A 23,951-nucleotide genomic window follows, 5' to 3' on the forward strand; every position below is an offset into this window, starting at 1 on the left:
CTTCATTGTCTACACCGACAATCATTATCTTTTGCTTCATTGTCTATACCAACAATCATACTCCACCATAAAAAAGTATACTTCACTTGGAACTAAACCATCCCAAGAATTTTCTTCACTTGAAACTAAACCATCTCAAGATTTTTCTTCACTTGGAACCAAGCCATCCCAAGAATTTCATCTCGAAACCTCGCTGAAAATTTATGGTGCAACTTCCATGTTGGCTTTCTCCGGAAGTTCATCAGCCATCGAGATAACCGCGTACCTTGCATCAATGCCAACCAATGCCCGCACGCTATCATCACACACCTTGCATCCATGTCAACCGATGCCCATGTGTCACTTGAACAACTTCAAACATCTGTGAAACCACCTTCAGGCCATTGTTAGGCTCCAACAATTCCAGTTTAGTTACATCACCTAGTAAACCTTGTTTCACTAGTCCAACTAAACTCATGTCACTAACAAGTACCCACCCGAAGATCCACAACTTAACCAAAACATGAGAATCACCACTAGTAACAGATGCATAACCAATAATAGTATAACTATCTAACAAGTATCTACCTACTATCTATGCATCAAAGTTCAAGAAAATACCTCGCATTGTGTTAAAAGAAACTCACTCATACCTTGAACCTTACAATTTTTCCCGTCTTCAAGATGAACAACTCCACCTTTAACTAGCTCTAGGGATTCAAAAGTATTTCTTCTTCAAACACATGTGATAGGAGCTTCCAAAGTCCATCGACTCAACACTCCACCGATTCCCAACTTCCACTAGCACCTCCGCATCATAATAAGTTGTTGTTTCAGACGTAACCCGAGTATTCTTATCACCGCCTCTCCAGACTGATGTTGAGTATTATTATCACCGCCTCTCCAGGCTGATGTCGAGTATTATTACCACCGCCTCTCCAAGCTGACCTTGTGTAACCCTGATTGCATCAACACATCCTTGACTTGATTTTCTACAAGCCAAACATCAATTTTCTCTAGCCTAAACTTCACAGCGGAACTCCCTCCTCCTGAATCAAACCAAGAGCTCTGATACCAGTTGTTGGGAAAAACCGGCATAGAGAAAATAAAAGAACGCAATCAACAACACAAGAATATAACGTGGAAACTCCAAAACCTGAGAAAAAACCACGGCCGTTGTCAAAACCGACAACCAGAGAATAAACACTATGTGAAAATTGTTACAACACATAGACTTCACTCTCAACCACCCCATGCCCCAATACACCCACACTCTCCAAAGTAAATATTTGAACTACATCTCAAATACTCTTAAACAAGAGCATAAGAGAAAAGCAAAAAGACACAAATACAAACTTAAAGTGTTTACAAGTGTTACTGCTTGGTATAATCATAAACAAAGAACTTAAGTCCATTATATAGCCTTGATTCCCTCATTGCTTCACCATTCTAAGCGATGTGGGACTTCTTCAATATAATTTTTTGACTTTTTTTTTTCCTCTTCATTAGCAATGTGAGACTTACATTGCAATCAACCCCAACCGCTTGAAGGATTGCCACATTAGTAAATACACCAATCTTTGAGCAAAACAAAGCATTATATTTGAGAAAAGAATATTTTGACAAAATTTCGACAAACTTGATAAATGAGTTTTGATGTTATCCACCACAAGTTTCAAAATCTCAATCTCATATTCCTCTCATTTGGTAGACAAATATATTCAAAAGGAACCTAAGCAATCTTGCAGTTAAAGAACAATAACACTTAACAATACTTTCTCATTAAAATGTAAGCTCTTAAGATTTTCCCCTTGTCATCACACAAATTTACAACTTTGGGGGTGATTGTTAGGGGTGGGCAAAAAAAAAACTAAAAATTGAACCGAACTGCAGAACTAAATCAAACCAAACAAAAAAAATTGAACTATAACTAACAGTTTTAAAACTAAAATGAAACAGTTTGGTTCGATTCGGTTATCTTAATGGTTCAGTTCTTTTTAGTCAAAAGTTAGTTATAGTTTAGTTCAGAACCATAAAATCAAACCATTTTAACAGTTTGGTTCGATTCAATTCGGTTTAAAAGACAAACGGTTTAGTTCGGTTATTATAAATTTTGAAAACAATTTGGTTCAGTTCGTTTCAGTTTTCCTTAAAAACCGAACCATATCCACCCCTAGTGACCGTCATGTTGGCCCAAGGTGCAATCTCTCATTACCTCAAGACCCGTTTCCACAAGGACCCAATCCAATAGGGACAATTTCCCAACCTCATTTCTTCTTCAACTTGTAACGCCTTTCAACAATTGAGTCAAGGCACCATTTGTACACAAATCTTTCCTTCGAAGCCCTGATACTCTAAAAAGGGCGAAACATCGTGACGATACATACTCGATATTGATACTCGTCCGATATTTTCCAATATTAAGACTCATCAAGATTAACGGTTTGTTAACTACTCAAATGTTACTCCGATGTACACATAAATATTCTAGAAAATTAGGTAGAATAGTCCCTAACAAAACAGGAAAATGAAACATAACATTTACGTGGACTGTTTGGTTTGGTCCACTCCATTGATGAGAAGGACAGACCGATGAAATCAAATGACTGATAGTTGAATTTCGTTTTCCCTTCTTCTACCACTTTCCTCCCAAACAAACAACAACAAAAAAAATGCTCTGAATTTTCCATTTTTGTTTTCTCTCTTCAATATCAATCATCCATGGACCATGATGATCCTTCCAAACACCGTGTCTTAACTCTTCTCAACGCTCTCAAAGAAGCTTCCAAAGATCTTCAAATCAAAACCAACCCTTTAGCTTTTCTCTTCAAAACCGACTCTAAATCCGCCATTGAAGCTCTTTTAGAGCTCGAATCAAAAGCCATAGCTATCTTCTCAACTCACCCAAATCTTCACAATCTCTCTCACTCCCTCACCACCCTCAAAACGTTGATAGAAAATCTCCAAAATTTCAAAGGCTACGGATTAAAATCCATCTTTCAACGCCAAATCACTGCATACAAAATTTCCCAAGCTTCATCCACCTTAGAATCAGAAATTCAAACCTACTTAGACAGAGTAATAGTCATAAACCTTGTGAAAACGCTGCAAGAACATCATCAGAACGAGGATGAACAAGTTAAGGTTATTGTCGAGTTTGAACAGAGGTTGTCAAAGGGTTTTGATTTGGAGTTTCAAGATTTGATTTTGAGGGCAAAATTGTTTACCCTTTTGGAACGCATGTTGATTGAACCGTTTAGTTCAAAAAGGGTTAAAGAAGAATCAGCTATGGCTATAGCAGAATTGGTGAAATTCAACAAAAATGTTTTTGTAGGGTTAGTGTTAATGGGTCCAACTATTAAAGCTTTGATAACAATGGCTTCTGAATGTTCTATTAAGGTTCTTTCTTTGCTTGTTAGATTTATTCGTAGTCCTTTAGTTGATGAGATTTTTTCTAATGGAATGATTCCGACAATTGTTGGATTTTTGTTGTCGAGTGATTTGTGTCTTTGTGTTGCTGCTTTGGATTGTGTTTTTGAACTTGGTTATATTGGTAGAAAAGAAGTTGTTGAAGCAATGTTACAACAAGAGTTGATTAAGATACTAATGGATTTGCAAAGAGAGGGTTTATGTAATGTGGAGGAGATTAGAGATAAAAGGGTAGATTTTGATTTTGATGATTGTGTTTTTGATGGTTGTGTTTCGAGGTTTGCAATACAATTGGAAGTTGGGGAAGGTTTGAGTAGTGATGAGAAAAGAGAAGTGAAATTGGAGATATTGAGATTGGTTAAGGAGGCTTCAAGATCAGATGCAGAGTTTGCTACTATTAGTGCTGAAATATTGTGGGGTTCTTCACCTTAGGATTTAGAGATTAAGAAAATTGGTTGGTTGGTTGCTTTGGTGGTTTTTGGACCAAAATTGTGATTGTTTTTGAGGGTGATGACTGTTCTTCCATTTAATGTTGTGCTAGTGGTGGCGGGGTTGATGTGTTTATGATCGGGAAGGGATCCTCTCTCGTGTTGTTTTTAAACGAGGGAGTAAAGTGTGCATTCTGGCTATTCAATACTAGAGTGAAAAGCGTGCGGTTGAGATTTAACTAGAGACGCTTTACACTCGATAGGATCAACATCCGTTTATGGTATGTGCAAATGGTTGCGTTGGTTTGTTAGAAGAGGTGAGACATTTGTGTTAAATAGGGTTTGTTGTGGAGGATCCATGTTCTTTCTACGAGTAAATAGGTTACTTTAGGGTATCTTTTTGGGTTGAGTCCTCTTCTTTAGGATTTACTTTAATTTGTTATTTATTTTATTTACATGTTAAGAATAAGAAGGCGAGACAAAAAGAAAAAGGAGACAAAATGGATACAAGAACATTTTATATTAAGCTCTATTTGCATTTTTGTATATTATTTGAACTTGATAATTTGGAGATCTAAAGATAGCGGATAACATACGAGCTTATAGGGGAGTTTAAAAACTTATAGTAGTTTAATTGGTTTATAAATTCAATTAAGATAATGACATAAAACTGAGACACAGCATCCACACTATAAACAAAGAATTAAGGGCTTGTTTTTATTCATCAGTATAACATAACATGAGAGTTACATACTATCTCAAAACAAATACCAAGATCTATTGTATGGTAGGTAGTGAGTATGTGAGAAAAAGGAACAAAGTTGAATGAGCACATGAAATTTAAAATCTAAAAAATAATGAGCTGATAAAACCCCACTGGTTTGATATTAATTATTAATTAGTAACATCAGAAGCATTGCTAAGCAAAACATACCAAAACACCATAGTGTATTAGTGTTACCAACGTGAACAATCCAATATCCCTAGCTTATGATTCATCCCACATCACATCAGTACTACTAAGCACAAAATTTAAAACTTTATGAAACTACACACTGCTCAAATCATGATTCTTCTCTTGTGCAAAAGTGTAAACCTTCTGAAACCTAACATATATAATAAGGTTCATAAATACCTTTATCACCTGCCCCCTTCGGCATGTCCAGCTCAACTCGACCATGAACTCCTCCTTCAGCATGCCTAGCCAAACTCGATCATGAAATCTACTCAACTAGTGCTTATTCTGTTCAAGAAGTTTTAAATTGTTATATTCATTTCTGATCAGCCATTCGCTTCATGGTGAATTGTTCAAATTGATTGTTGCGGTCGTGCTTATATTCTTTATGTGGGCATAGCTTCTCATTGGTTCATTACCTGAGTCATTCTCTTACATTTACACTTTCTGGATTGTGCAATAGGCTCTTTATGAAGCGTTAATCAGGCAAGAAGAGCTGTTTGCTTACATCAAGAGCTGGTTGGACAATCTCATTTTTGAGTTTAAGTACACTTTTTGTGGGAAAAAAGTTTAAGTTATAAGACAGTTAGATTTCTAGCTACCATTCTCTTGATTTTCCAACATCATATTTTTTTAAATCAGGTTAACAGAATAGGGGCATCAGTATATATATTAGACAATTTTCAAATTTCTGATGAATTCTAAAATTTCAGGTGGTATTTGGCATTTCACTCCATTAATGTTTGGTATGGAACATACTTTTTATTTTTTTAATAAAAAAAACCTGATTTTTAAGATCAAATCTGGGCAATTAAAAACTTTCATTTGTTCCTTCAAAAAAAAAAAAACCTTTGATTGCCACATGGCAAACATCTAGAAAAGAACCGAGTAAATAGAACACTAGGAAATGGAATTGATGAGAACTCCTAAATAAAATGCCACCCTCAAGAGTCAATGAAACCAAACACCCACCTGACTGACTGACCAAACTTTGCAGCATCCAGGAAAAGGGAGAAAATAAGAAAGAAAAGAAATCAATGACTGCTGCTACAAACGAAAACGAAAAGGTGAGCAACTACATGCCTGATGAAATTTCTTACTCAATTCTATCAAAGTTATCTCTTAAATCTTTGAAACGATTTGAATGTGTTAAAAAATCATGGTCTATCTTATTTGAAAATCATCACTTCATGAACATGTTCCGTGATAATTTATTATCTTATTCTGACCCGCCAGCGTCGCTCATCCTAAGGGTTTTTAAAAACCGTAAACAACTTTTCTATTTCTTTCTCTGGTGAGAGGTTTGAGAATAATAATAATAAGGTTAAATTATTAGATTGGTCAAATCCATGTGAAAACTATATTTTTGGATCTCGTAGTATTAATGGCACATTTTGTCTCCATGGATCTGTGGATTATTCCGAAATTGTATTGTGGACACCAGCTACCCAAACACGCAAGCTTCTTCCAGACAGTGTGGCTGAGTCATTTAAAATGTTTATCCCGGATGAGGCTGATGTTTCTTTTTTATATCATGTTCAAGGATTTGGTTATGACCGTGTTATAAATGACTATAAGGTCATTCAGTATGTGGGTATTTACGTAGATTCATACACTGGGGATGAAGATTGGTTGGAAGACCTTGATTCAGATCACTTATGGGAGATATATAGCCTAACAAGTAACTCGTGGAGGAAACTTCATGTTGACATGCCATATACATTGCAATGTTATGGCGACACCCAAGTCTGCATGGATGGAGTGTGTCATTGGTTGTGTGAACATTATAACTTTGAACCGTGTTTGGTATCATTTTACTTGAGCAATGAGGAGTTCTTCTTAACACCAATACCCTCAGATATAGATGATTGTTTTCATGTTAACGTATCGTGGATAAACTTGGCCGTGTTAAATGAGTCCATTGCATTGATCTCATATCATACAGAAACGACTACTTTTCACATATCAATTTTGAGTGAATTTGGTATGAAGGAATCATGGACTAAACTCTTTATTGCTGGACCATTGCCTTGCGTTGAGCGTCCTATCATAGTTGGGACAAAAGGAGAAATATTCTTCATAAGAAAAGATGAAGAATTAGTTTGGCTTGATTTAAGTACCCAAATGATTAGAGAGCTTGGTTACAAACGAGAGCCTTATACTAGGCTGTGGATAATAATATACAAGGATGGCATTCTTTCAATTGAAGGAGTAAGTATTTAATTGTTTTTCTTGTTTTACTCCATTACAATAATTATTGGGAGATTACCTTGTTTACTTTATTTCTATATGCAAACTAATTTGTTATCTGTATCAATGAAATGATTGACATATTACCATTATTGAATGGCCTCTAGTTTTATGTAGAAATAACTTCTATGTGAAGAACTTCATTATCTAATGAGCAACAAATCTCTATTTGAGAACTTTTATTACATTCTGCCAGCAATATGGATTCACTATGTTTAACTTTCTGCTTTATGTTTTCTCCACCAGTAACCCAAGTAGGGATTGCGCCACGTAGTAATAAAAGAGTATCGATCCACAGGGATTGCGCGATTAAACAAGTAGATTTGTGTCTATAAACATATTAAAGATAACACACATATTGGGGGTTTGGTTTGAATGATTGGTTTGTACGAAAACGTTGAGAAATCAATTGATTAAGAGTGAGGTTGGATCGTCGACAATTCCCTAAACAATAGTATTCACATGCAATTCAATTATATCGTAATGAACCACTCGAATGTTACAACTAGATCAACATTGTAGTGAATCTCAATCTCTTGATAAATCCACCCTATCCTCTACCGATACTTCTCCAATCTCTTGGATGGAAGCTACCGGTAGCGAAGTATTTGAAAACGCGTTGATCGTATGCTACATTCTATGTTTCAATCTCTCGACCGGAAACACTCAAATGCACAATGAATTCAGTTCTGATTTTAACTCATACTCTCATACATAATTAAAATCTAAGTTCATTGCAAGATTGATTAGAAATTGTAAAGCATTAAAGACAGAATTTCATTGAATAACATTCATAAGAGAGATTCGATACTGATACAAATGATTACATGGAATACATTAGTTTAGTTCCTCATCATGATCCAACCTCAACGGAGGTCTAGCCTCTCATGGTGAAGTAGCTCAATTCTTGCTCCAACTTCAAGGAATCAGCTCTCATGATGTTGAATGCTTCCAATCTAGCCACTCCTAACCTCTGGAACACAGGATCAATCTTCAATTCGTGCACTGGAACTCTCAAGATCAAGATCAGATTCTAAAATTTCGAACCTAGGTGCAGAAAATCCAATTTGCTTATATAGGAATTGCAACCACGCCGCGCGTCAGATCCATCACGCCGCGCGTGGTTGCTGATCTTCATCCTGCGTTGCGCGTGTAACGTCCCACGCCCCTGGCGTAGTTCATTTTCCTTCCATCACGCCGCGCGTGATCAATGCTACGCCGCGCGTGGCACTAGTCAGAGAGCAATCCTTTCTTGATCAAAGCTTCACGCCGCGCGTGATCAGAGTGAAAACTTGGGCTCTCTGAGAACCTCATCACGCGGCGCGTGATGGGCTACGCCCCCAGCGTAGTGCAAATGAGATTTTTCCTGCATATTTTCCTGCTTTCTTGTGTATCAAGTAATCTTGTTTTCGAGTCGATTTTCTCTTGATTTATTGCTTAAAAACTCTAAAATAAGTCTAATGTTCCTCAATTAAGCATGGATTATGAGAGTGTGACGATACGTCATCAACATACGAGCTTAACTTAGTAGTTTAATTGGTTTATAAATTCAGTTAAGATAATGACATAAAACTGAAACACAGCATCCACACTATAACAATTCCACACTATAAACAAAGAATTAAGGGCTTGGTTTTATTCATCAGTATAACATAACATGAGTTACATACGTATCTCAAAACAAATATGCTAGGTAGTGAGTATGTGAGCAAAAAGGTTCATAAATAACTTTATCAACTCCCCCTTGGCGTGCCCAGCTCAATTCGACCATGAACTCCTCCTTCAACATGTTTAGCCAAACTCGACCATGAGTTTCATGTTCAGCATGTCTAGCTCAACTCGATCATGAATTCTAGCTTCAACGTGTCTATCTCAACTTGACCATCCAGGTTATGTTGAGCCCAACCTTCATCATGACAAGTTTAATGTGGTTATTTATGTCATGTTGAGCTTCACCCTTAGTTCAACTATGCAAGTCATTTAGACCTCGGTGTGGCCTGCTACGCATCCTTACGAGCATAATGACACGAGCTACGCGTGCTCCACATAATCTGCACGGACGAATGGTGTGAGCTACGCATGGTTCAACTTCATGTGTCCTGTGTAGACAAGTTGTATACGGATATTAGAGTTATAATTTATTGAATCTAGACATCCAAATTTTGAAAAAGGCCTATTAGTCAAAGGATAATGAACTATAAAATGATGCATTTAGGAAGGAGAAAAAGAGAGTTCCATTTTAGAGCAAACAATGTATTTTGCATTACTTAGCAAAAAAAAAAAGTATTTTGCATTCGCCTATTTAAGTTTTGTTTGGTAAAAATTAGTGGATAGATGATAAACTAAGTTATAGCAGGTGAACTTATCGTGAATAGCTTATAAACTAACTTATATGCTTATAGCTTATAGAGAATAAGCTAACTCATTGAATTTGTAATGTTTGATAAAATTAGCGGTCGAACTAGGTGATAAGTATGAAATGACATTAAAAAAAGTATGTTTAATTGATATTTAATTTGGTATGGAAAAAAATAGAAAAAAAAATGTTAAGCTATAAACTAATTAAATTAGTTTGTCAAAATAAATATAAGATAGTAAAAATCAGCTCGAAGCTAATGAAAAAAAAACTTTACCAAATAATTTTTTTTTATCATATGAACATATAAACTTATAAGTTAAGCTAAAAAAGTATTGTCAAAAAGAGCCTTAAAGTATTCTTAAGAATTTCTCTTATGTTGCACAATAGTCAATACAATAACTCACTCTTTATATTTTATGTTTACATATTATTTTCCAAAATTTACAAAGATAAATTTAAAGAGAAATACCCTTATATTATTTTCTCCAGTAGTTACATCAGCACGCTGTAACATACAATAATCAATTCGATCATACATCAACGGCTAACATAATTTTAACGGAAAAGACATAATTTTAATATAAATCATCCGATTTTAAATTTACCGTCAAGATTAAAAATAGCATGAAAATGCATGGATTTACGACATCACAACGTGAATCTTAAATTCTTAATCCTATATTATGCTATATTATATTATATTTGCCATGAGTGCCACGCGGGGTGAGTTTAAAAATTAGATTTTGAGAACTTCGTGGAACACGATGATAGCATACAGAGCATAAATCCAAAATAGGAGATAGTCATTAGAGAAAAAAATCAATAAAATATCAACTCTGTTTTCATAGCTATTATTTCTGTCTCTTAACATTAAACTGATAACCTCGTGTTACATTCACCTCAATTTTATATATTGTCATCTCATCACTACACAAAGCTTATGCATTATCTCTATATAAGTATTGTCTATAATTAACATAGTAAGACACAATTCAAAACATCATAAACCACAAACAATCCAAGAAACAATGAAATTCATTCCACTATGTTTCCTAATTTCTCTCTTGGTATTGTTCAACACAAAACCACTACAAGGAGCTGAACCAGAACCAGTTGTAGACAAACAAGGTAACCCTCTTCAACCAGGAGAAGGTTACTATGTTTTTCCACTTTGGGCAGACAATGGAGGCATAACATTAGGACAAACAAGAAACAAAACATGTCCTCTTGATGTTATTCGTAACCCCGATGCAATCGGTTCGCCGGTGACTTTCTCTGCATCAGGTCTTGATTACATTCCAACACTCACTGATCTTACTATTCAAATTCCAATTTTGGGTACTCCTTGCAATGAACCAAAAATATGGAAACTTTCAAAGGTTGGTTCTGGTTTTTGGTTTGTGAGTACTGGTGGTGTAGCTGGAGATCTTATCAGTAAGTTCAAGATTGAGAGATTAGCAGGAGAACATGCTTATGAAATCTATAGCTTTAAGTTCTGTCCTTCTGTTCCTGGTGTTCTTTGTGCTCCTATTGGTACTTTTGAAGATGCTGATGGAACTAAAGTTATGGCTGTTGGTGATGGTATTGAACCTTATTATGTTAGGTTTCAGAAGGTTTCTACTTTTGTTCAGAAGAAAAATCAAGATTTGAGCAGCATGTAATTGTAGTTTGTTTTTTATTTTGTGCTGCGTAGTGAAGTAGGATGGGTCATAATAAGGCACAAAAGTGAAATGAAAAAATAAATTATAGCATTTTACTCATACAATCTATCTCAAATTTCTCTGTTTTCTACTTTATTTTTTATCCATTTATTAGTTTTTCAGAGTTCTATGATCTACCAGCATGTTCTTTAAGCAAAGTTATTGTTCTGGGCCGAGCTTAGAGCTCGAGCATCAGAGGGTGTCGGACACATACATCATCCGAGCACGTCCTAACGGTCAGATACCCTTGCGTATTGTAACGGCCGTAAACCGGAATGATGAGCATTTACTGCACATCAAGGCCTCCAAGCCGTTTTCCGGCAGCCACTTGATGGCCATTAATGCCATCAAGGGCCTTAGCCCAGCGCTGGGGGCTATATATATGCATCTCCACTTCATTTGCAAGGTACGCATTTTTTATAGCTAAGAAAACCTTACACACATACTGACTTGAGCGTCGGAGTGCCTGCAGGTACACAACCCCCCTCCGCTCCAACAGGGGTCTCAAACGCTCTCAACCACCGCAAAACGCCGGCGAAGTCGCATCATTCTGGTCTACACGATCAGTTATTTTTAAATTCCTGATGGTGGGAGAGTTCCTTTGACTTAAAAAATATGACTTAATAATATAGCCAATGCAATACCTATAAGTGCAGGTTAATTTGGTAAAAAATATGACTTAATTTTTGTGATTTAGTGCGCATATACTAATTTGGTTGCCAAATTACCACTTTAGTTACTCCCTCCGTCTCAATTTGATTGATAAAGTTGACGGTGTCAATTAAATTGGGACGGAAGAAGTACTACCTAAAATTAACATTAACAAGGCGGTCAAAAAAAAATTAACATTAACACGTTAGTAATAACATTTTTTTTACTGTGTAAAAAATAAAAATAAAAACATTTTTTTGACAAATGTTTTTTTTAGGCTTAACTACATATTTGGTCTCTTACGTTTAAAAAGTATCTATTTTGTCCCTTACGTTTATTTTAGGTTTCAAGTTAGTCATTCCCGTTAGTTTTGTCACTAACACCGTTTGAACAGTACACGTGTCACTGTGTCCAAGTGTCACATGTCAATCCACATATGCAAATTGACCGCCACATGTGACAAAATTGATGGAAATGACTAACTTGAAATTAACCTAAAATAAACGTAAAGGACCAAATTGATATTTTTTAAATGTAAGGGACCAAATTAAAACGTAAAATAAACGTAACGACCAAATATGTAAGTTAATTTTTTTGTTATTACGACAGAAATAACATAAGTACTATATTTACAGAGAAATGCCAGCGACAACCACTCTAACTTTCTCTTTTTTACCTCTGATTTTTATGAGTAATGCTATGGGAATGCAAAATGTGACAATAATATGAGACACCTCGTAATGTTTACCTTATTTATATGGTTAACAATACTTTTTATTTTTGTCAATTTTTTATTTTTTTTATAAAAAAAATATAGATAATTATTATTATTATTATTATTTTTTTTGTTTTCACCACCAGTTTAATCTGGTTCGGGGGTCAGTTCTGGCATCAAGTGGTTACAGCCCCCTCCCGATCGCAGTTGCGGGGGATCGAACTGCGGTCCTCCCTACCAAGTTCAGCGTCAATCACCACTGAACCAACTAACGATTGGTAAATATAGATAATTATTTTTGTAACATAAATATTGAGTTGTGTCATTAAGAGCATCCACAATGGAGATACTCATCTTTAAGTACTTAATTGGACCTCACGTCTACACATCATTCATTAATAATTTTTTAATAATAGTATCTAATAAGTACTCAATCCCTTCAACTCAACATCTCTTAAAAAGTTCTAAATAGGCCCTACCAATAACACATCTCACCAATAACTATACATCATTATAAATAGGACCCACAAAAACAAAGTAGGTACTTATGCTTACTATTGTAGAACCACTACCTATTAGATATTGCTCCAATGATAGTACCTAATAAGTACAATGAGTACCTAATAGATACTACACCATTGTAAATGGTTTAACAAAGTTTAATATTTCATCTACTATATAAGAAAAGAAAGTACCTATGAAATTCCTAATTTACCCCTTTTTCATTTTTTGACACATAATCAATTCAGGGTTATTTTGTGTCTTTATTAAAAAATGTTAGTAGAAAAATGCTAAAAAATTTCTTAGTAGGAATCGAACCCTTAACCTTTTACTTACAATTCTTATTAGATTTAACACTAAGCCATATGAATTAATTTGTTATATTTTTGGAACCAACATATAATCAACATGAGTTAAGTTAAAAGAAGAAAGGGGAAGTGTTTAATAAAAATTGCCAGTTACCTCAAGAGGATTATTCTCTACAGTTGCGCGTGAATGATACATTTAGTTTAAAAAAAAACATCTACTATATAAGAAAAGAAAGTACCTATGAAATTTCTAATTTACCCCTTTTTCATTTTTTGACACATAATCAATTCAGGGTTATTTTGTGTCTTTATTAAAAAACGTTAGTAGAAAAATGCTAAAAAATTTCTTAGTAGGAATCGAACCCTTAACCTTTTACTTACAATTCTTATTAGATTTAACACTAAGCCATATGAATTAATTTGTTATATTTTTGGAACCAACATATAATCAACATGAGTTAAGTTAAAAGAAGAAAGGGGAAGTGTTTAATAAAAATTGCGAGTTACCTCAAGAGGATTATTCTCTACAGTTGCGCGTGAATGATAGATTTAGTTTAAAAAAAAATAGCATGAAATTGCATGAATTTACGACATCACAACGTGAATCTTAGTCCTATATTATGCTATATTATATTATATTTGCCATGAGTGCCACGCGGGGTGAGTTTAAAAATTAGATTTTGAGAACTTCGTGGAACACGATGATAGCATACAGAGCATAAATCCAAAATAGGAGATAGTCATTAGAGAAAAAAATCAATAAAATATCAACTCTGTTTTCATAGCTATCATTTCTGTCTCTTAACATTAAACTGATAACCTCGTGTTACATTCACCTCAATTTTATATATTGTCATCTCATCACTACACAAAGCTTATGCATTATCTCTATATAAGTATTGTCTATAATTAACTTAGTAAGACACAATTCATGTTAGTAACATTTTTTTTACTGTGTAAAAAATAAAAATAAAAACATTTTTTAAACAAATGTTTTTTTTAGGCTTAACTACATATTTGGTCCCTTACGTTTAAAAAAATATCAATTTACCATGAGTACCTAATAGATATTGCACCATTGGAGATCGTCTAACAAAGTTTCCTATTTCATTCTATATATAAGAAAAAAAAGTTTACTATTTCATTAATCATACAAATGTACACTATCAATATCTATATTTATCTATATTAGAAATATAGATATGGGTCATGCTAAACAGTGCCCCCGGGACACTTGTTAAGCATACCTAAAAAGGAAATAAAAAATAAAATTTATATTGAAAAGATAACTTTTTGTACTTTTGAGGCATTGAATGCACGCATTTCGAGACAAAATTTCTATTTTAACATGCTTAATCAGTGCCCCGGGGGCAGGGGCACTGTTTAGCATTTTCCTATAGATATATATAACAATAATATTAAAAAAGTCTCAAAGATCCTCAACAATTTACATAATTCAAATCAATTCAAGAAAGATCATCTACTAATTCTAATCAATAGAAATTTAGCTAGATATAAAAATAAGCAACATAATAAGAAGAAAATAACCCAGAAGGAATTTATTCGTCTGCTAGTCTCCAATCCATGATGAACCTCTCCTTAGCTTCCTGTGATGCGTGATGTGTGATTTTTTGTTGGCTGTACGTGATACTCCCTCCGTCTCAAAATAAATGAGTCATTTTGCTTACATGTATTATTCACATATTTGTTTTGAACCTATTTTTCTAATAATAAATAAAAACTAATATTAATATATAAGATGTTGAATTCATCTCGATGAGTATTTTCAAAATATCATATTTTTATAATTTTTACTATTATACAATTAAAAATATCAATCGTCAAAGTTATATATTGACATGCAACGCAGTCAACTGTCTCACTCATTCTGCCAATTGATTTAGTAGGATATACAGATTTTATGGCGGTGCCTCCACACATCATCACTCTCTCCTCTTCCCCTTTCTCTCTCATGAGTCATCTCTATGCTCTCCCATCTTTATGCTCTCTTCTTCTCTTAACAGCAACATGAGTGTTTCAAATTAAGCACCATGTTTATAATTTTCCATTTAAGTAATTATTTTGCAATCAATTTCTTTTATCATGATAATGATGCTCTTAAGTTCCATATCATTAGTAATAACCTTTGTCCCAACGCAAGGCATCAATGGATACCTTTCAGTTTCACAACAGAAAAAAAAATAAAAATCAATGGGTCTAAATGGATGAAAATCTCAATAACAAGCTTTTGTTCTTCACTCAAAAGATGCATATTTGGACATGGCTCAGGCTATAAATCTCGAGCATGTGGAAAATTTGGAAATAAGGATGCTGAGGCTGCATTGACTGCTATTGAGATGGCATCTTTGTTCGAGCATCATCTGAAATAGTTGTATTTTGGAACAGTGGGATAATCCCAAATTTCATCTCCAAAATGGTTACGTTCTTTTTCAACGGTATTCATATGAGCAAAGAACAAACAATTTCAAAATAAAAATCTTAAAAAATTAAAAAGTTAAAATTAATTATTAATAATTTTTAGAGACGGATCATTACCAATTTTTTAAACCAATTAATCAATGATTTAGTGTTAATACTCCATCCGTTTCAAATTACTTGTCGTTTTAGAAAGAAAAAAATTGTTTCAAATTACTTATCGTTTTGATAATTTAAGGTTATATTTTGTCTATTATACACTCCTTTCTAATTTTTTTTATTGACTACATCTATTACTTCTATTACTAATATATTAAAATCAATTACCACTAAAGTTCCTAAATTATCCTTATTATTTTTAACTACGTTGTAAGTTTTATATCTTTAATTGTAATTTCACTATAAAAAAATATATAGAAAAAATATAAGATAAATACAAAAAAATGATATGCTTAAAAATAGGAACAAAAATTATAGATAGAAACAAAATAGAACAATCTATACACATAAAAATAGGAAAAAAAACAATAAAAACATTATATAAAGTTTAGTCAATAAAAAAATTATAGAAAAAATAAGAAGAAACCGCATAAAAATAAGAATACATAAATAATTAATAAAAAACAATACTTTGTAAAAAAAAAAAACATAAACAATATTTTTCATAAAAAAAAAAAAACATAAACAATATTAGTATCAAGTTTACTACTAACCACTAATAATAATAAAGTTAATTAGTATCAAACTTATTAAATTACTCTAAATATTCATAAAAAAGGTTATCTATGTCATATTTCTAGCCAATGTGAAACTTCTAACACACACATTCATGTGTAGGACTGAACAAATATGAAACATCTCCACAACAAATGGATCTAGGATAGACTTTGATAGCATATTAGAATTTAGGAGGTATATATTTACTCAACTACAAGAGCTAATTTTTTATATATATATTTGGATGTTCGAGTTCTAAAACTGAGTAAATAAAATACAGTTCGAGTTATAAAACTCGAATAAATAATTATTTTTTAACATAAATATTGAGTTGTGTCATTGACAAAGTCTATTATTTCATTAATCAAATGTACACTATTTATATTATAATATAAATATTTAATTTAGTAATCAATGATTAAAGTTATTCATTTTACATTCTAAAATAAATTTTTAAAATTTTTTAGATATAAAATTCGAGTAGAGTATTTTAAAATTTCAGATGGTACTGAAAAAGAAAAAAAAAATTCAAACCAAAATCACAAATGTACAAACAGACCATATTTGTTTGACATGAAATGGGCCAAATTTGTTTGTAAGTCCACGTGATGTGATACGTACATCTATTTTTCTTTTGGGGATTTGCTAAATAGTACGATACAGTTGGGTAAGAAAATTGAAAATTCAAAACTCAAATGAATCGAATTAATTGCACCAAGTAATGGGTTACAATGAGTAAACAGGAATGATCAAATATACTCTCTCCGTCCCAAAATATAAGGGAAAATTGGTCAACTAAAGTTGATGTATCTAGTCCAAATTTTTAACCAAATACATCAACTTTCTTTGACCAATTTTCCCTTATATTTTGGGACAGAGTAGTATAATGTTTAGAAACAAGCATTCAATGATCAAATTAATTCTAATTATATTTACACATAGTCTAAAATATAATTAAAGAAAACTAGTAACATAAAATATAAATAATTGAAAATAAAAGTAGTCAAAATAATTTATGGTAAAAAATTAATTATGTTTGACTTAAATACACATGGATGAATTTCATTGGTGCCACATCAGCATAGGGCAACTACCCTCAATTTATGTGAGGGTAGAGAAGTAGTCACCTATTTTAAAGGTAAATACAAACTATCTCAATAGGTAACTTAAATGAATCATGTGTTACCGACAACAAATAGGTAACTCAAAATGAGTGTTACCAAGATTAAATTACTTTCATTTTGAAATAATATTGTTTTGTTAAAATGACACTCATCTTGATTAAAACTAATGTTGGAATATTTTATATTATTCAATTATTATATTCCAATAATTATTATGTGGGCATATATATTTATATTAATTATATTAGCTATTTATCAATTAAGAGCCTAAATTGATTAAGTGGTCAAATAAAGTTAAAAGGCTATTAGATTTCTATTTAGAATTAATTAATTATTTAATTAGTTAGATATGGGCTCAAATGGGTGGATGTCAGGATGGCCCATTTTGGGATAATGGGAACCCTAATGGGTCATCACCCTATATAAGGCTATGGTCCCCAATACACCGTACGAAAGCAAACACTCTCTTCTCCCCATCTGAAGAGAATCAAGGCATCAGGGTACCGGTTGAGGAAGAGCCAATCTAGCCGTCATTTCTTTGTGTTTCAGGATCACTGCTGAAAAGACTCATTTCCATGGATCCAGGTATTCCTAAAGATCAACTTGTCGATCCTATGATTTTATACATGCTTCCATGACTATTTTGTTTCCGTACTAAAGTATATGTCATAATATTGTCAAAGCATGTTGATGATTAAATTTCGCAAGTGCACGAAAATCACGTAGTAATAAAATATCGATCCACAGGGATTGTGTGATCAAACTAGTCGAATTGTGTTCATAGACATTATACAGAAAATACACATAAATTGGGGGTATGTTGAGTAATGAATTGCTAGAAAATGTGCTTTGATAATAATGGAAAAGCGAGGTAGAATCATCGGAATCATCTAGTCTATAGCTAACCGCATGCAACCTACAATGTATAAGAACTACTCAAGTGTTCACAACTAGATCGACAAATTAGTGAATCGCAATCTCTTGTCAAAATCCACTCTATTCGTTGTCGATACTCCCCCGATCTCTCGGGCGGAAGCTACCTACAACGAATGATATTAACGCGCGTCAATCGTTCGCTACACTCTATGCCTCAATCTCTCGACCGGAGACACTCGAGCGCTCAATACAATTCAGTTCAGACATTAAATCAATACTCTCGCACGTGACTTAACTCACAATCATTACAACACTAATGAAGGATTGTAAAGCATTAGAAACAGACTTGAATTGAATGAACACTATAAAGAGAGTATGATCTTACACAATTGCAGGTTACATTCAGCTGAACTACATCCTAAACTATCTTAGATCCTACCTCCAAGGAGTTTAGCTCCTCATCGTTCTTCGTACGCTTCCTCGCTTCATCGCCATGGCTTGTGGATCCATGCTCTCGATGTGCTTGGAGCTCTCCGCTGGAGTGTTGAATCACGATCTTCAAGTTCCAAAACCAGAATGTAGTGAAAAGTTGCAGAATTTTCCAACCCGAAAACAGAATTATGCAGAAAATATATATACAGAAGGCAACCACGCCGCGCGCCAGATCTACCACGCCGCGCGTGGTTGTAAATCCATCACTATGCCGCGCGTGGTAACAGAATCACGCGGCGCGTGATCAAGTCAGAGAACAATCTTCTTCTTCAGCAAAGCTTCACGCCGCGCGTGGTAAGGCATCACGCCGCGCGTGATCAGAGTGAAAATCTTGGCTCCCTGTGAGCTCCATCACGCGGCGCGTGATGGGCTACGCCCCCAGCGTAGTGAAAATCATTCATTTCCTGCAGTTTTTCCTGTTTTCTTGCAAAACAAGTAATCAAGCGAATGGTTAGATTTCTCTCATATTTATTGCTAAAAACCTACTAAAATGTATCTAATGTTGCTAAAATAGGCATGGATTAGAGAGTGTGACGATTTGTCATCACAACCCCAAACTTAAACCTTTCCTTGTCCTCAAGGAAACAACTTTTACCTCAAGCTTTTGTGTCAAGACCTTGGCACTTTCCTTAAATTCACTCGAATCATACATACGTGAGACTCACCTGATGATCAATGATCCACCTGCAAACAATGCTCAATTGCACCATCGTTCCCGCAAGACATTTTCAAGTAGTTCACACTTTTCGACCAAAGCTCTATGATTTCATCACACTACTCACATGCACTCTTCAGTTTTTGGTAATTCACTCAAATCAACACATCAATGCAAGTCAACAATGATTTTGCAAGTAATCTAAGAATTCATTCGGTTCATTTTGTGCACACACATTAGAGGTCTTTTAGGGTTATAACGTGGCTTGGCTAGGGTGGATGGTGACATTTTGGGATAAGTAGTAGAAAAACTTGGAGTTAGATCCCCCTATTAGTCAAAAAACATTTTCATAAACCAAACCCCTTTTGAAATATAGTGGACTAGAGAACTTTTCCAAATCATCAAACAAGGTTTTGCAATTCTTTGAACTCAAGGCTATCACTTCTTTTCTATATTTTTTTTTTTAATTTTCACATTCATACATCTTTTTTTTTCTTTTTCTTTGCCTTGCAAATTTTGAAAATTTTCAAATCAAAACTTTTTGTAAGTTCTCTAGTACCCTCACCCCAAACTTTATTTGTTGCTAATTCCAAAGAGCAACCCCAAACTTAGTGGTGAGCAATGCGCATCAACCACTAATTAGGTGCCTAACCTCCAAGAAAGTCATTCCTTTTTTCATCAAAAATTTCTTAAGGCTTTGCAAAAATACATTTTCTTTTTCAGCTCAAATTGGTTAAGCAAAGGATAATTATATGTAAGGGTGGATAGAAAGGCTCAAAGGTACCAAGAAACATGCCTCGTGTGTGCTACAAGAGTACCAATCAAACAAAAAGACGACAAGCAAAATCGAGAGACAATACATGAGCGGATATCACACATAGAAGAAAAAGGAGTGTTTGGCTCAATACCTCTCGGTTGGGTCGAATCAAAGAACCGGTCAAAAAGTGTGCGTTCCCTTCCTTTGCCTCTTGATCACATGAGTGCAACAAGCTATTGCACTGCAAGTTTCACATATCACACACGGAGAAAATCAAGTAATTGATACTCAAGTGACTAGAAAGAACATGCCAAAATATTGAAACAAACTCTAGAAGTAAAAACCATTCCACAATCAAACAAAAGAAGATTCAATTTTAGAGTACATAAGCAAAATATCCAGCTAATATCCAAGCAACATCAGAATATTATTACAAACCAAGCAAATAAAAGACAATTAAGTAAAGATAGAGATAGAGTAGTAGAATAGTAGCAGCAGCAGCAGATCAGAACCAACAACATCAAACCGCGTCATCCGGCTGGCCAGTGAAGTAGTTTGTGAACGGGCTATTCAAATTCAGATTCAGCCCATCCACATCCAGCATTTCCCTCTCCATCGCAGCAGCCTCATCCTGCTCAACCCGGCGTCGCCTCTCGATCTCAGCCAACTCAGAAGTTCTCAGACCCGAATTGTATGCTTGCCTGGCCTGAAATGAGTTCAGCTCCCTTGCCTGATGCGCCTCCCAATCCGTATCAACGGGATACAAAGTCCCAAAAGTAGGAGGAGGGAAGGTAGACCGGTAAGTCATCGCCTCGGTGTACATGGAAGAGGCGGTATCAAAGTAGAGATTCGGCAGCCCGGAATATTGAGAAATTTCCATTTGATGCAACATGGACGCAAGCTGATTCATATCATGAGAGTAACGTGGAGGAGCATGTGCCGGTATTTCTTGAGACTCATATGCCGGATCCCCCTGTTGATCCGGATGGTTACCCTCTTCAAACCGGTTTATTTCTTCTTCTTCCCTCAAAGCTTCCTCTCTCGCGGCATTCCCCTCACCTCGGGGCACAATAGGACCTCTCTCAAACTTTTTGATGAAGTAAGATAAAGACAGTGGTCGGACGTGATGAAGATCACCTTCTTGCACATTCATGGGAACATTATTCGCCCTACACAAAGCAGCGATGAGATTACAATGTCCCAAAGTAAAGGTCGGATTCGGATGATTGGCTATCTCATGAAGATCTTTTTGTAACCAATACCCAAGATTAATAAACTTCCCTTCAACCAACAATCGCACCGCGTGTGCATTATCAAGCTGAATTTCTGAATTGTTGCCAACAACCCTCACATTCTTCAACCAAAATTCACCCCAAGCTCGGTGAACGGGATTAAAGCTTGTTAAGCTCAACCTTCTAGGGAGGGAAGCTGCAGAGTGGGGCAGCCACATTGCTCCCGGACGACACACTATATTCTTTAGTTCCTCCCTAACTTCGATCCCACTCTTGTCAATCCTCTCTCTATCACGCAAGAGTTCACACACTCCTCCAGCAGCACAACCAAGCAGATTATTTATAGTTTCAAAAGAATAACTCACTTTAACACCCCTAACCACAGAAACATACTCCGGAAACATTGGTTGATCTGGTAAATAGGCATTCGCAAAGAACTCCCTAGCCCACATCTGATTTCCAGGATTCACTTCATCTTTAATCATCAATTTATTAAATTTCTCCCATCCCCTAGACTTTATCTCATTTCCTAACTCAGCTACACCCTTCAACAAATCCTCACCAAAACCCTTCTCTTGATTAATAGTAAAGGTTCGAATTTGTGAGTACCTTTTCTCATGAACTTCACTGATGAAGTGGGGATGAACCTGTTGCCGAGTGACATTGCTCCGGCGAGGAGGAGATGCTTGAGCAGACCGAGAAGATTGGCCCTTGCTTGCACTCATCTTCGTTCTTGGTTTCTTCGGAGGCTCTTGTGGTGGATTAGCATCACTCTTCTTCTTTCCCTTTCCAGTTAGCCGAGTCAACATCTTGATATTGTAAAGATTGAAATGGGTTAATTTGGGAAAATGGTGAAATGAGATGAAATGAGGGATTTGGAGTGGGATTAGGAGTGGGTGGTATGGGTATAATGTGATTGTGAAGGAAATGGATGATTGGAGGTGATTAGAAGTGAAATTGGAGAAGTTTGGAGAGTGAAAATGGGTTGTCAATGGAGTTTTCCGTGTGGGAGACCGTGTGAATTGATGATGGGACGGATGGAGTGGTTGAGAAGATGAAGAAATTCAAATTTTTACACGCTTTCCTGTGTAACCACGCCGCGCGTGGCCCTTCTACGCCGCGCGTAGTAGCAATTGTAACGGTCAAGAACTCCTTTCAAACAGGCCACGCCGCGCGTCAGAACCATCACGCGGCGCGTAACCACTTAGTCAGAGACTCCATATTTCTCCAGTTTTCACGCCGCGCGTGATATACCCCTACGCCGCGCGTGATAGCTTCTGAAAACTCCTTCCTCTGTGATGAAGGATCACGCCGCGCGTGATTGTACTGCGCCCCCGGCGTAGTAGAACTCTGTTTTGCCCTGTTCTGCTTTCGTCCTTGCTTCTGCTGCACACCTACCTACATACCTCAAAAGAAAACACACTAAAACATTAAAAACTGTTGGGTTGCCTCCCAACCAGCGCTTGTTTAACGTCCCGATGCTTGACGTTCCATGCCCCTACGGGTCACGGAGAAGAAGCGCCACCATGTGGTAAGTAGTGCGCATTCCAAGGTAACTTAAGAGCATGTTTAACAATATGATCATAAACCTGGATTTTAAAACATTGTGGGTCTCCATCATCACACTCCATCTTATCAAAGACATTGAATGTAACCTGCTGATCATCGGTCCTTAGCATGAGTTCGCCCATCTCTACATCGATTAGGGCACGGCTAGTTGCTAGGAAGGGTCTGCCAAGGAGTAAAGGCTCCCATTCCCTAGTTTCTTCTATGTCTAAGACCACAAAATCTGCGGGAAACACAAACCCAGCAACTTTAACCAACACATCATGGAGAATACCTTCCGGATGCACAACCGATCTATCCGCCAAAGAGAGACTCATCTTTGTCGGCTTTGCTACAGCTCCCGGTATCCTCTTCATCATTGATAACGGCATCAGATTAATGCTAGCACCCAAATCACACAAGGCCTTTTCAATGGTGAGCGTTCCAATAGAACAAGGGATTGTAAAGCTCCCCGGATCTTTCTTTTTCTGAGGTAGCTTCCGTTGAATGAGGGCGCTGCACTCTTCCGTCATACTTACCATTTCATCATCTAATGGTTTTCTTTTCTTTGTGAGCAGCTCCTTCAAAAACTTTGCATAACTCGGCATTTGCTCCAAAGCCTCAACTAAAGGTATAGCCATCTCAAGCTTGTTCAACACCTTCATGAACTTCTTGAACTCCTTCTCCCGCTCAAGATTCTTAACTTTCTTTCTCCTAGGAAAAGGCATCCTAGCATATGGCGATTCATCAACTCCTTTACCTTTCTCAACCTTCCTACTCTCTTTTTCTTTTATCTCCCTCTGTTTTTCAACTTCTTCTTTCTCATCCTCACTAATATCAAC

The 23,951-nt window shown here is 35.5% G+C and overlaps 1 protein-coding gene and 1 pseudogene across 1 annotated transcript; both read left to right on the forward strand.

Annotated features, from left to right (window-relative positions):
• The first annotated feature begins 5,564 nt into the window (after positions 1-5,564).
• On the forward strand, positions 5,565-7,301 carry LOC123898515 (annotated as a pseudogene).
• Positions 7,302-10,143: 2,842 nt separating this feature from the next.
• LOC123897512 (miraculin-like) lies at positions 10,144-11,162 on the forward strand. Its single transcript, XM_045948188.1, has one exon. It carries the CDS (start codon positions 10,429-10,431, stop codon positions 11,059-11,061), a length of 633 nt encoding a protein of 210 aa, XP_045804144.1. The 5' UTR covers positions 10,144-10,428; the 3' UTR covers positions 11,062-11,162.
• The last annotated feature ends 12,789 nt before the right edge of the window (positions 11,163-23,951 follow it).

The sequence above is a fragment of the Trifolium pratense genome, linkage group LG7 (assembly GCF_020283565.1).
Source record: "Trifolium pratense cultivar HEN17-A07 linkage group LG7, ARS_RC_1.1, whole genome shotgun sequence".
In the NCBI taxonomy this organism is placed as follows: Eukaryota; Viridiplantae; Streptophyta; class Magnoliopsida; order Fabales; family Fabaceae; genus Trifolium; species Trifolium pratense.